The 13,722-nt window shown below is 44.2% G+C and overlaps 1 protein-coding gene across 2 annotated transcripts in view; it reads right to left on the reverse strand.

The window, feature by feature from the left end:
- The window catches only part of LOC117503741 (ankyrin repeat and BTB/POZ domain-containing protein BTBD11-A), a 207,973-nt gene that overhangs the window by 47,196 nt on the left and 147,055 nt on the right, over positions 1–13,722 (reverse strand). For both annotated transcript variants that reach the window (XM_034162964.1, XM_034162965.1), the window contains exon 2: positions 3,062–3,211. In XM_034162964.1, the coding sequence (XP_034018855.1) occupies positions 3,062–3,211 (150 nt within the window). The remainder of the gene's footprint in view (positions 1–3,061; positions 3,212–13,722) is intronic.

Below are 13,722 nucleotides of genomic sequence, written 5' to 3' on the forward strand. Positions count from 1 at the left end.
TAAGAGCTCATTTGTTTGTTGTTTTTAAGCAGCGCCGCTGCAAAACAAATAAACATATTTTCATCAAACGGCTCAGACGGAGACGTCATTACATGTCTGAATGGATGCAAGTATAAGAGCGGCACCCTGAGTGGCATGTAAGCACCCTAACCCTAAAACGTTTGTGCTCTGCACGTGTCTGCACTGTATCACATCATGGCGGTTATTTGGCGAGTGGCATCCCGCTGACAGACAGACGGCCTCGCCGTGTCACACCTGTTCCCAATATGTCAGCGCCCGTGGATCCTGTTCCCTGCTAACCCTCCACGGCGGCCACACGAGCTGCAGACGAGTGTGAAATCCAGGATCCGCCGCGAGCTGCCAGTCCTGAAATCAGGTCAGCGGGGAAATAAGGGCAACCTCCCCAATCATTTTTCCACCTCAACATAATGAATGAATATTGCTCTTCTTTTCTTTCATCAATTAGAGAACGAGCAGAGTGTGAAATTGGCCCAACGCTCGGTGCCGAGGCCACTTTACTTGTGTTATCTTGTTTATTAGATATTGAGCTAATTTCAGTTTAATGTCTTATATCCATTATGAGGAGAAAAGGCTGATTTCTGCTTCAGTGTGCTCAGGAATAAAACCAATCACATCAACAAAAATTAATTTGCAAAGTTAAATTGGAAAATTGTGAAAAAATTCTTCCTTGGGCGTGGCCAACAACAGCCGCTGCAGCTCAGTTCGTAGAACACAATGATAAGAAGTTATAACGTGTTCAAACATGTGCCACATGTGGATCACAAGTTATAACAGCAAAGGTCTCTTCTTTTATTATGGCGCCCCCTTATGGTTTCCACAGATCTTTTTTTGTGGGTGTGGGATCAGATTTACTTCTGCAAGCATCATTCTGGAAATTCCACCACAGGAATTGATTTTTAAATCAAACTTAATTTAAAGCTACACTGTGTAGAGTTTAGTGTCATCTAGTGGTGAGGTTGCAGATTGCATTACACTGTCTCTGGACACGGTTCTGTTTTGTGCTTCACTTCTCTTGTGACAGTCATCGTGCACGATCCTGGTTAACCTGGTTAGCCTCCACTAGTAATCAGCAGAGGGCAAAGTAGAGGGGAGTGGCTACTGACAACTTGTCCTCCAGCACAAACACAAAGAAGCAGCCAGACAACAGACATTCTGCAAAAAAGATGTGTGGAGGGGAAAGATGATCTATGCGGGTGGAGGCGGGGTCAGAGATGAAGGCGGAGCTCTTTCTTTGAAGCTCAGGTTAGAGGTATCTGAGGTTTGACCTTGGTCTTAAAGGTCAGCGGGCCGGACTCACAAACAGGTGTTGGAGCTGCTGAGATGGAACAGTAAACAGACGGATGGCGCGGGGACGGCGGAGCGACGGCGGTTTGTGCTCAGACGCCCTCGGGGAAGACAAGCCGGCGTTCCTTCACTCTAATGGGACTATTTGGCAAATGGTAATGGGAACGCTGTGGAGGACTTTGAACCCGTATAACCATTACTGGAGCATTTGAACATTCTCCATCACCATCTTTATCGCCGAACATTTTACAGGCCAGTAACTGTTGTTCTCGGCTTCTAAATATGAGCTGCCAAATTTTACACCTCACAGTTTCATCTCTGCAGCTGCAGTGTGGATAAAAAAAACCACAAACCCACACACCTTCTGTACAGACGACACCCGGGGTTAAAGTGGACGAGCCCAGGAAGAGTCTGGGCAGTCCCATCTCACGCCCGCTATAGTATAGTAATAGCTACGGTCGGACATCCAGGTCCCTGATGAGCGCGCACATAGTAACCAGCGAGCTGCTGAAAACAAACCGCTGTTGCGCTCATTTCCTACTTGACGTCCATCGTGCTCACGTCGTTCTGACATTTTTTCTACTTAATATACACCAGTTTTCACGGAGAATGCCACGGTCGTGTGCTGCAGTTAGCTGTACCAACCACGATAAGTTAAAAGACAGAAAAGTGCCAAAGCGCCACAAAAGTCCAGACAGAAGGGATAAATGGCTGGCTGCTATCAGCCAAGTAAACAAGGATGGTTGTGGGAATAATGCCGCTGGATCGCTAGTTGGCATCGTTTATGTTCGGAACTACAACTGCATCTGACCGTCTTTGAACCTCCAACTTTCGTTCTTGATTAATGAAAACTTTCTTGGCAAATACTTTCGCTTTTGTCCGTCTTGCGCCGGTCCAAGAATTTCACCTCTAGCAGCACAATACGAATGGCCCCGGCCGTCCCTCTTAATCATGGCCCCAATTCAGAGAGAGAAAACCCACAAAACAGAACCAGAGTCCTATTCCATTATTCCTAGCTGGAGTGTTCAGGCGACCGGCCTGCTTTGAATACTAATTTTTTCAAAGTAAATGCTTCGGACCCCGTGGGACACTCAACTAAGAGCATCGAGGGGGCGCCGAGCGGCAGGGACTGGGACAGACGGCAGCTCGGCACCTCAAACCCGAGATCCAACTATGAGCTTTTTAACTGCAGCACTGTTTGCACACATATCAAGACTCTCCACATACTCATACACCATTTGGCATGACCACTTCGGCAGGCCTTTGCCAATAAACAGCGGTAAATACAACTATATCAACAATGGTTGTGAGTGCGTGTACAGTTTGTTATCAGTGCCGATCCAAAATAGTGGCCGTAACTAAGCAGAAGTGATGTAGGCCCGACCGTACATCTCATGATACCATCACAAAAATGTGACGCATTTCGTGATGTTTGACATTACTGTATAATGTTATTGAGCTTCACGCTAACAAACTTCACCCAAAATGTTCCTATTTCACCGAGCGACATTTACCACATCGATCAAAGTACAGTTCTGTTTTAGCCACTCTGCAGAAATCATACATTTTTTAAATATAATATGTTTGCTCAACTTGTCTTTTTGTTTGTACGACTCCTTCAAACGTCCTGGTCAGAGTAAAATAAATATGGATCAGCCACAACAAAGTCCTGGAGTCAAAGCAAGAAGAAGTTCAGTAGCTTCTGGAGCTCTTTGACGGCATAAAAAGTGTCCCTGCACAGAATCCGGACACTTACTCAGCTCGGCGATGCTGCCCACCCGGGTTGCCAGCAGGGACTGTTCCAGCGTGCGGAGGTCGGCCTGGCTGTAGCCGTGACCTTCGCTGCCCCTCTCCGAGCGCTGCTGGTCCCGGTGCAGGTTCAGGCTCTCGGGGAGGCTCAGGACACCTGCAGGTGGAAGAAAAGAAATAAAAAACAGTCAGGATGAAAGCAAATATCTGCTCTGCAGCGCGTGTCAGCAGTTAAAGCAATTAATCGTTGCATGTGTGAAGTCCGACCAGCAGGGGGATGCAAGCAGAAGGGACAAACTCGGAGTTAAATATTCACAAGTGGACAGGAGCTCGGTGAGGACGCCCACGTTCATTTTGCAGTCAGCAGCTACAAAGCAAACATTTGTTTAAATGACTAATATGGAAAAAAGCGGTGAGTTAATTCTTCAGACTGAGAGCCAGAAAACACAACAGGAAGCCTTCAAAGGTGATTATTTTTTCTTTTTCTACAAACACGGTGCAGTAAATGAGGCTGCTGCAGAGGATGAAGTTCGGCCGTGTTTGGCTGCAGAGAAAATCCAGTGATTGATGGTGTATTGAGTTTTCCTAAAGCAGAAACACCCTGCCGAGTGCTAATCCTCACAACACGGCACAGAGGGAGCGCCCTGCTTCTGCACAAAGACTAATTACAACATGGTCAGGTTTGGTTCATTTGTCAGCACTTGATGCCAGCACTAAAGTCCCACACGCTGGATCAGGATGGTCTTTTCGGCACTCGGGGTAGGAGGTTTGCTCTTCGAGAGCTTAGATTTCTCCCACTGTGTCCAGCCCAAGAATTCCACTATTCCCGAGCCACAGACCCGCTCCATCCTCTTCCCACAGCTTTTCTGAAGGTCGTCTTATTTTACAGCCAGAAGAGATTTTTGTGCTGCTGAGCAGCAGTGATGGAGTATGCTGCTCTTTGGGTGTGGCTCCATCAGAATTCCTAAAGTGGATACTGGGGTTGTTGGAAAAACAGCTGAAGGTTTTGGCCGCAGTAATAATCCCTGTAAACAGAAGGTTCTTTTCTGCTCTCATCAGTGCTTTTGGTTTGGTTTGGTTTGGTTTGCTTTTGGTCTGATCTGAATCCTCAGATGAGACCAAAAGCAAACCAAACCAGGATCTGGGTTCAGTGTGGCTGAGAGAATCGTAGGTAGTCTAAAAGGAACGAGGGGATACAACATTCAAATTCCCACCCTGACTAGTCCTGCTCCTGGAGGTCACCTGCTCCAACCACAGCTGATGAGTCACTGCTGGTGTTTCCTGATTGGCAGAGCACACCTGACATAATGAATTAGCAGTGGGCGGAGCAGAGAGAGCTCAAAGTCCTGTTAGAAGTGGCTTTTCAGAAACTAAAATATAATACAAACTATAGATCAAACGGGCTTTTCAATGTTAAGAAGACACAGATATCTGCTAAATCTGCAATCTGGATCAGATCCGGGTCAAATGTTGTCAGGTTATAAAGGATACCATCCTACACAACACTCTCAAATATGAAAGAAATCTGACCCTTTTTGACAGAGTTATGCATTTTTGAAAATTCATTCAATGTTAAAGGATATGGATTCTTCGAAGATTTTTCCTGACTTTGACCTTTGACCGATTACCTTGAAAATAGAATCAGTTTTTGCCTATCAGGGTATGAATCCTCTGTAAAAAAAAATCATAGAAACATATGAAAAATTGTGGATTCCAGGCTGTTTACAAACAAACAGAACCTCCCAACTTTGATGGAGGAAGCAATTAACTTGATAATTGTGAGTTTAGATTTCTATAGATCACCATGACAACCACAACCTGCTCATTTCAGACATGCAAATCTATTTTTATTCTCTTTCTTATGAATAGTTTTATCTGTTTTATTGTTTTACTTCTGTTTGTAATTATGCATTTGAATTTTTTTTATTATTTATTTTAATTTTGATGTTGAATTGTTCTGTGTGAGGCGCCCTGAGACGGCTTTTGTTGTGATCTGGCGCTTTATAAGCTGATTAAATTGAACTGAATGCATGCTGTAAATAACATCTCATTCAAAATAACATTTGAAGTGAATGAGTTCAAGGTTCACTGCAAATATTCATGTTTTTCTAAACCCAAGGCCAAAGGTCAGGGTTCAGCTGCAGCAGACGAGGTCTGTAAAAGTTTCCAGTAAACTTCGAACCTGTCCCACAGTGACAGAGAGGAATCATCAACTTCAGACAGCAGCTGGAATTTTCTCCCGCTGGAGATTTTGCACGTTTGCAGTTTGGGAGAAAGACATTTAAATAATTCAGCATGTTCCCCATAACCAAGGCCTCGCGTCTCACCCGTCACCCAAAATCTCTCCCAACTCTCTCCGATGCCCAAACGATTCTTTCCATGTGATTGTGACTTGTGCTGAATTATTCAGTCTGCAGGGTGATAAATACGTCTCTTTCTGCACCTCCCACTGAACGTTATCTCTCACCAACACTCAGCTTCTGCCGACGGAAAATAACATTTGTTTGTGTAATAAACATCAGAGGTGAGAAAGGAGCCGACGCATCCCAGTGCAGACACGCTCCGGATCACTGAAGGTGGACGAGATCCAGGGATCAGCAAACAGGAAGGGGCGGAGCCAATGTGGCACTAATCACCTCATATAAACATCTAACCTCAAAGGCTCAGTGGTGTAAGCGGGTATGCACAAGCATATGAACACCTGAGCACCAGTTATGTGCATGCCTGATTATGATCACTTGACCTTGGGTGACCTTGAAAGGTCAAACTCAATAGTTTGGAGATAAATTGGAAGTTAAATTTATTGGACCAAACTACATGCCTCTCAGCTGGGGTACTAGTTCTTGGTCCCTGCTGCAGGATTAGTTCCCCATTTCTACAGGCCTAAATGGACCCAGTGCTGTGCCAGAGATGAAAGAACCTTTTGACCAGTTGAGTGTGGAACTAGTTCCTGCAGAGAAGAAATCTCCTACAATATCTCAGTGCCTGGAACGTCGACAGATATCCGAGATGTTGTCCAGCTGGGTCACTGAGAGACTTTGGAGCCATGTGTCTGATGTTTGCACCAGCACAAAAAAAAAAAAAAAACAAGTTCTGGAAGACGGAACAAAGAGACGGATTTAAATTCAGTCTGATTATGTTTAACCTGTTTGTGTATGTGCAGTTCTGTTTGGTTCTGATCAGTGTGAGTCGTTCCAAACATCTGTACTGACCAACTTCAAAGGTTTAAAATGTCTCCAAGAAGTGTGACATCATCACCCAACTCCGGTTCAGGTATCTGCTGGATCAGGTGAAAATAATGAGGTGAAAAATTAGAATTAGAAATGTGTGTGTACGTATGCACGTGAGAGTGAGCATGTTCACCACTGCAGTTCTTCAACATGTTCAAAAGAATGTGAGTGAACAAACTAAAAACTTCAAATTAATCATCCTGCACATCTTCATGACGGGATTCTGACAGAGACTTTTGTTTTCTGCAAGCCATGTTGGTCTTGGTGACCATTAGACCTAGGCCTAGGGTCAGACCTAGGCTTTGGGGGACATCAGGCTTAGGCCTAGGGTCAGACCTAGGCTTTGGTGCCCATCAGACCTTGACCTTATTAGCCATCAGATCTAGGCCTTGGTGGCCATCAAAGCAAGGATTTTGAAAGGAAAGAAATTTACATCCCTCCCCATCTCATGCTACATCCACACAGACCGTATTTGTTTCTGCAGGGTTGTGGGTTTGTGCTATTTGAGTTTTAGAACATAACTGATGTTAAACATTTAGTAAATAACAGCTTACTGCTGTGATGGACTGAGGTTCTGTGCACAAACATTCTGTCTCTCTCACTGACAATCACACTTGTTTCTAATCCATCATTAATCCAGCATCCATCAACCATCCAGCAGGTGGCAGACATGTCTACTGGATATTACACTGTCAAAGCAAAAATGCTTTTTTGTTGTGATCCGTTGCAGAAAAGTTGAGTGGGTTTGAAATTGTTTATCTTCATTGTGCGTTCTTTTAATGTGGTGAATTATAAGATGACATCATTAATTATTTTGGGGTTATGGTGCTACCAACCTGCTATTGATCTCTTCATTGCTTTTTACACAACACCAGCCTAGGCTTTTCTGAAGCCTGTAGAATAAAACGTTTCAGTGTAAATGGTGAGAATCTGTGTTAAAATCACATGAGTATAAACTGAGTTAAATTCTGGCAAACTTTGGCATACATCAGTGATTTGATAGTTCTGACATTTGAAGCAACAAACGTAAACAACCATATTTGCTCACGCTGTCACGTGACTGTATCTGTCTAAAGCTCCTCCCTTTTTGAATAAATGTTTTGTTAAACAGGTTTGCACTGAACTGGTTCTTGCATCTCTTCAAACAATTTATAATCTGCATCGCGGCAGCATTAGCTCAGAAACTAGTTACACCAGTCCTGTTTAATATAGCTGAATAAACCAGCTAGCTTGCCTTGTTACTAAAAAAACGCAGGTTTGCAAGACTTTAACGTATTGTTCAGGTATTGTGTTGCGCTTCAGGTAGGACAGCTCGCGTTCCACTAGATCATAAAATATTTGAACCACAGTACATTAAATACCTGCATGTGATTTTTATTTATTTTTTATTTTTTTCATTTTGTGCATTACCAACATATTCTGATGTCTTTGCTGTTGTCAGTGACATAAAGCCGTTACTCCTCCAGTCTGGTTAATTATCTGCTGCCATATTCACACACACTAATGACACACTGGAAATCCTGCTTCATTAGTGTGTGTATGTAATTAAAAGCTCATTAAAGAAGGTTCCTGTCTGCTTATGAGACCACTTAAGTAACAAAATTAATTTAAAAAAATCCTTTTTAGGAGAGAAATAGGACAGGGACTCGTCTGATGTGCTGGAGAATAATAGGATTTGTGATCAATGCGGCGCCTTTATATGAGCCTCAGAAAATCCCTTTGAATGGTTTTAACCACTCAAAGTAAAGAAGGCTCAATCCCTTAAGGCCGAAAAACACAGAGCTTTTCCAGAACAAAATAAATGACTCTTTAGAAAGAACTCCTCAATGACACAAAGGCGACGGGACGACAAGCCAGAGGGACTCCAAAAGACAAGTCAAGGTCACGGGGGTCACATGGAAGACGATGACGACCAGGTTCTCACCTTCCCCACGTGGATCCTTCCATCCTACAGGAATGTCAGATCAATTCTCTATAGAAAGTGGTGTCCTCTCGTTGTGGAGAAAAACTTCCTTGGAATATTAACGGGTAGTTGCTATGGCAACAGGCAAGTGCTATCTAACAACTTAATGATTGGATGAGCTCGAAAAAAATTCATCTTTTTTTCTTGTAACAAGTCACATATTCGAGAAATTCTGTTTGTCACAGTTGTGGGAGAATTCAGTTGCTTGGAATGACGCATCAACGTCAATGACCAGCTTACACACACACACACACACACACACACACACACACACACACACACACACACACACACACACACACACACACACAAACACAAAATACAACTTCTGATTGCTCATTTGGGCCTTTTTCTGCAGCTGCATCACACACACAGATTTATTTTGACATCAGTTAAAAAAACAACCCAACATGACCAAAATGATCAAATAAAAGTAACTCCAAGAAATCCCTAATTTAGAGTAATAAATCCATTGAGAGGTGAGGTGCTCACAGATCTAAGATGGGCTCAAGATGAGTAATGCACGAGGAAAGAGTCCGATGTACGAGGGAAAAAGAAGGATACTTGATCAGTAAGGGGCAATGCATGAGGGAAAAAGGGCCAATGCACGAGGAAAGAGTCCGATGCACGAGGGAAAAAGAAGGATACTTGATCAGTAAGGGGCAATGTATAAGGGGAAAAGGGCCAATGCACGAGGAAAGAGGCCGATGCAGGAGGGAAAAAGAAGGATACATGATCAGTAAGGGGCAATAAACGAGAGAAAAAGGAGGATACATGATCAGTAAGGGGCAATGCATGAGGGAAAAAGGGGCAATGCACGAAGAAAGAGGCCGATGCACGAGGGAAAAAGGAGGATAAATGATCAGTAAGGGCCAATGCATAAGGGAAAAAGGGCCAATGCACGAGGAAAGAGGCCGATGCACGAGGGAAAAAGAAGGATACATGATCAGTAAGGGGCAATGCATGAGGGAAAAAGGGGCAATAAACAAGGGAAAAAGGAGGATACATGATCAGTAAAGGGCAATGCATGATGGAAAAAGGGGCAATAAACGAGGGAAAAAGGAGGATACATGATCAGTAAGGGCCAATGCATAAGGGAAAAAGGGGCAATAAATGAGAGAAAAAGGAGGATACATGATCAGTAAGGGGCAATGCATGAGGGAAAAAGGGGCAATAAACAAGGGAAAAAGGAGGATACATGATCAGTAAGGGCAAATGCATAAGGGAAAAAGGGCCAATGCACGAGGAAAGAGGCCGATGCACGAGGGAAAAAGGAGGATACATGATCAGTAAGGGGCAATGCATGAGGGAAAAAGGGCCAGTGCACGAAGAAAGAGGCCGATGCACGAGGGAAAAAGGAGGATAAATGATCAGTAAGGGCCAATGCATAAGGGAAAAAGGGCCAATGCATAAGGGAAAAAGGGCCAATGCACGAGGAAAGAGGCCGATGCACGAGGGAAAAAGAAGGATACATGATCAGTAAGGGGCAATGCATAAGGGAAAAAGGGCCAATGCACAAGGAAAGAGGCCGATGCACGAGGGAAAAAGAAGGATACATGATCAGTAAGGGGCAATGCATGAGGGAAAAAGGGGCAATAAATGAGAGAAAAAGGAGGATACATGATCAGTAAGGGGCAATGCATGAGGGACAAAGGGGCAATAAACAAGGGAAAAAGGAGGATACATGATCAGTAAGGGCAAATGCATAAGCGAAAAAGGGCCAATGCACGAGGAAAGAGGCCGATGCACGAGGGAAAAAGGAGGATACATGATCAGTAAGGGGCAATGCATGAGGGAAAAAGGGCCAGTGCACGAAGAAAGAGGCCGATGCACGAGGGAAAAAGGAGGATAAATGATCAGTAAGGGCCAATGCATAAGGGAAAAAGGGCCAATGCATAAGGGAAAAAGGGCCAATGCACGAGGAAAGAGGCCGATGCACGAGGGAAAAAGAAGGATACATGATCAGTAAGGGGCAATGCATAAGGGAAAAAGGGCCAATGCACGAGGAAAGAGGCCGATGCACGAGGGAAAAAGAAGGATACATGATCAGTAAGGGGCAATGCATGAGGGAAAAAGGGGCAATAAACGAGGGAAAAAGGAGGATACATGATCAGTAAGGGGCAATGCATAAGGGAAAAAGGGCCAATGCACGAGGAAAGAGGCCGATGCACGAGGGAAAAAGAAGGATACATGATCAGTAAGGGGCAATGCATGAGGGAAAAAGGGGCAATAAACGAGGGAAAAAGGAGGATACATGATCAGTAAGGGGCAATGCATGAGGGAAAAAGGGGCAATAAACGACGGAAAAAGGAGGATACGTAAGGGCCAATGCATGAGGGAAAAGGGGCAATAAATGAGGAAAGAGACCGATGCACGAGGGAAAAAGAAGGATACATGATCAGTAAGGGCCAATGCATAAGGGAAAAAGGGCCGATGCACGAGGAAAGAGGCCGATGCACGATGGAAAAAGAAGGATACATGATCAGTAAGGGGCAATGCATAAGGGAAAAAGGGCCGATGCACGAGGGAAAAAGAAGGATACATGATCAGTAAGGGGCAATGCATGAGGGAAAAAGGTGCAATAAACGAGGGAAAAAGGAGGATACATGATCAGTAAGGGCAAATGCATAAGGGAAAAAGGGCCAATGCACGAGGAAAGAGGCCGATGCACGAGGGAAAAAGAAGGATACATGATCAGTAAGGGCCAATGCATAAGGGAAAAAGGGCCAATGCACGAGAAAAGAGGCCGATGCACGAGGGAAAAAGGAGGATAAATGATCAGTAAGGGGCAATGCATAAGGGAAAAAGGGCCAATGCACGAGGGAAAAAGGAGGATACATGATCAGTAAGGGGCAATGCATGAGGGAAAAAGGGGCAATAAACGAGGGAAAAAGGAGGATACATGATCAGTAAGGGCAAATGCATAAGGGAAAAAGGGCCAATGCATGAAGAAAGAGGCCGATGCACGAGGGAAAAAGAAGGATACATGATCAGTAAGGGGCAATGCATAAGGGAAAAAGAGCCAATGCAGGAGGAAAGAGGCCGATGCACGAGGGAAAAAGGAGAATACATGATCAGTAAGGGGCAATGCATAAGGGAAAAAGGGCCAACGCACGAGGTAAGAGACCGATGCACGAGGGAAAAAGAAGGATACATGATCAGTAAGGGCCAATGCATGAGGGAAAAAGGGGCAATAAATGAGGAAAGAGACCGATGTACGAGGGAAAAAGAAGGATACATGATCAGTAAGGGCCAATGCATAAGGGAAAAAGGGCCAATGCACGAGGAAAGAGACCGATGCACGAGGGAAAAAGAAGGATACATGATCAGTAAGGGGCAATGCATGAGGGAAAAAGGGGCAATAAACGAGGGAAAAAGGAGGATACATGATCAGTAAGGGCAAATGCATAAGGGAAAAAGGGCCAATGCATGAGGAAAGAGGCCGATGCACGAGGAAAGAGGCCGATGCACGAGGGAAAAAGAAGGATACATGATCAGTAAGGGACAATGCATAAGGGAAAAAGGCAGAAAAAAAAATGCACAGGAAGAAAAAGGCTTTTGCACAGAAAAACAGTATAAGTGATGATGAAAAACAGATGAGGGGCTGCGACTTTTACCATCCTGTTTGGACGCCATCAGACATCCTTGTGAAATCATCAGAAACTGTATTTTCAGATTTAGGCGTCTCTAAATGTGGATGTAATCTATGTTCCATCTGTTCATTAGCATTCAAACAGCCCACTGTTTTCCATCACATGTGTTTTCTCTCATCCTTCCAGCAAAAAAACCCAAAACAAAACAAAACAAAAAATCGAGGCCCTCACTTCTTCATGAATAAATCACAACAAACAAATGTGAGGAAAATAGATGCAGATGTGATGTTTGCGGCGTGTGCTCGTCCTCTGCAGAGCCGTTTCCTCCCTCTGACCCTCCCTGCATGTTTGTAAACTTTTCCCAGCATATTTGCATATTCTGAGACGCATCGCTGATTTTATGCGCGGCCGTTGTCCTGCTGCACCAACTTCCGCCAACAGAAGCGTCACTCAAAATTCTAGAAGTGTGCACAAACCTGCTGACTCACTTTTCATCAACAAGCCGTGAAATACCCAAAATTCATGCAAAATATGTCACATCACTTTTCAAACCAGCCACAAATGCTGAGTCTGCTCATTACCACCGAACTGTCAGGGACGTCTGCAGCCACACACATCCACAGAACCATTCACAGCATTTAAACCAACTGCAAACAGGATGTGAACCTAAAGAGTTTGTTTCCATTCACGGCCAGAAAACAGAATGTTCAATGTCTGTGTCTCCACGGCAAGTGCAGCGAGCAGCTTCTTCAACATGGAATCTGCAAAAACTTGGACACTAAGGGGCCCTATCTTGATCTATAGTGCATGGTCTTAAGCACAGAGTGAAGTGCATTGGGGGTGTGGTCACCTCCACTTTGTAAAAGCGTTATCTTAGTGCACAGTAAGGTGCATTTATCAGGTGTATTTTGGGAGCAACAACAATTCCAACAAACCAGGTTTGTTGGAATTTGGCACTTTACTGTTCAGGTGGAAGACTCAAGTGGGGGCGGGGGTTTGCTCAGGACACAAATTTGTGCACAAAGCACACGAGAGCTTCATGTATGGGAGGAGCCACCAAAGCTGCGTAAGGTGAAGCAGTCAAGTGAGATTTTTAAATTTTTGTTTTCAGTTCAGCATCAATGTAGTTTGACATGCTAATGTGGGTCACTGTGTGTATCAGCAGAATTTACACATTATGAACCCGCCAGCATAAGCCCTATCTGAATATTGCAGCATTTACTAATTAATTTCTTTTGGCATCTCCTGTTTTTGTGGTATGAATCCAGATATTGATTTGACACAAGTTTTACACCAGATACCCTTCTTGATTCACCTCCAAATGTACAAGGAGAACTGGACACAGGTGGCATTGAACTAGGAACGTTCTTGTTTGGTGACAAGCATAACAACCTGTTGGTCCAGGTGCCTTCTGCTGCTTCACAAGAGCAATTTGCCTGACCGCGCCTCTTTTTAAGACCAACACTCCCATAAGCACATGGATGAGCACAAGGACTCTTGGATCAGATGACAACTGTGTCAGTTGGAAACTAGCAAGGACATTTGTGCTTCTTTGCACTGGGTGTGAGATTGGGGCCTAACACTGGAAGCACCAAGACTCGGAAGACTTGGACTTTTCTTCTCCTGCACAGATACTGGTGTTTCCAAGCACCTCTATCAAAAAACCTCATGACACCATAACCTCTTCCTAGACCACTCTAGACCTCAATAATATTACTGCCAAGAGAAAAGTAAATTCTCAATAACTTCTATACTTGCACCAGAAACACATACAATGGCTGAGTCCAGGAAACAGAAAGTCTGAATCTGTTACGCAGATGAATAAATTGGACCCCAAAATGCATAAAGCACTCACACTGACTAGGTGAAAAAAAAGTGATTT

This window comes from Thalassophryne amazonica, chromosome 22 (genome assembly GCF_902500255.1).
Source record: "Thalassophryne amazonica chromosome 22, fThaAma1.1, whole genome shotgun sequence".
NCBI classification, from domain to species: Eukaryota; Metazoa; Chordata; class Actinopteri; order Batrachoidiformes; family Batrachoididae; genus Thalassophryne; species Thalassophryne amazonica.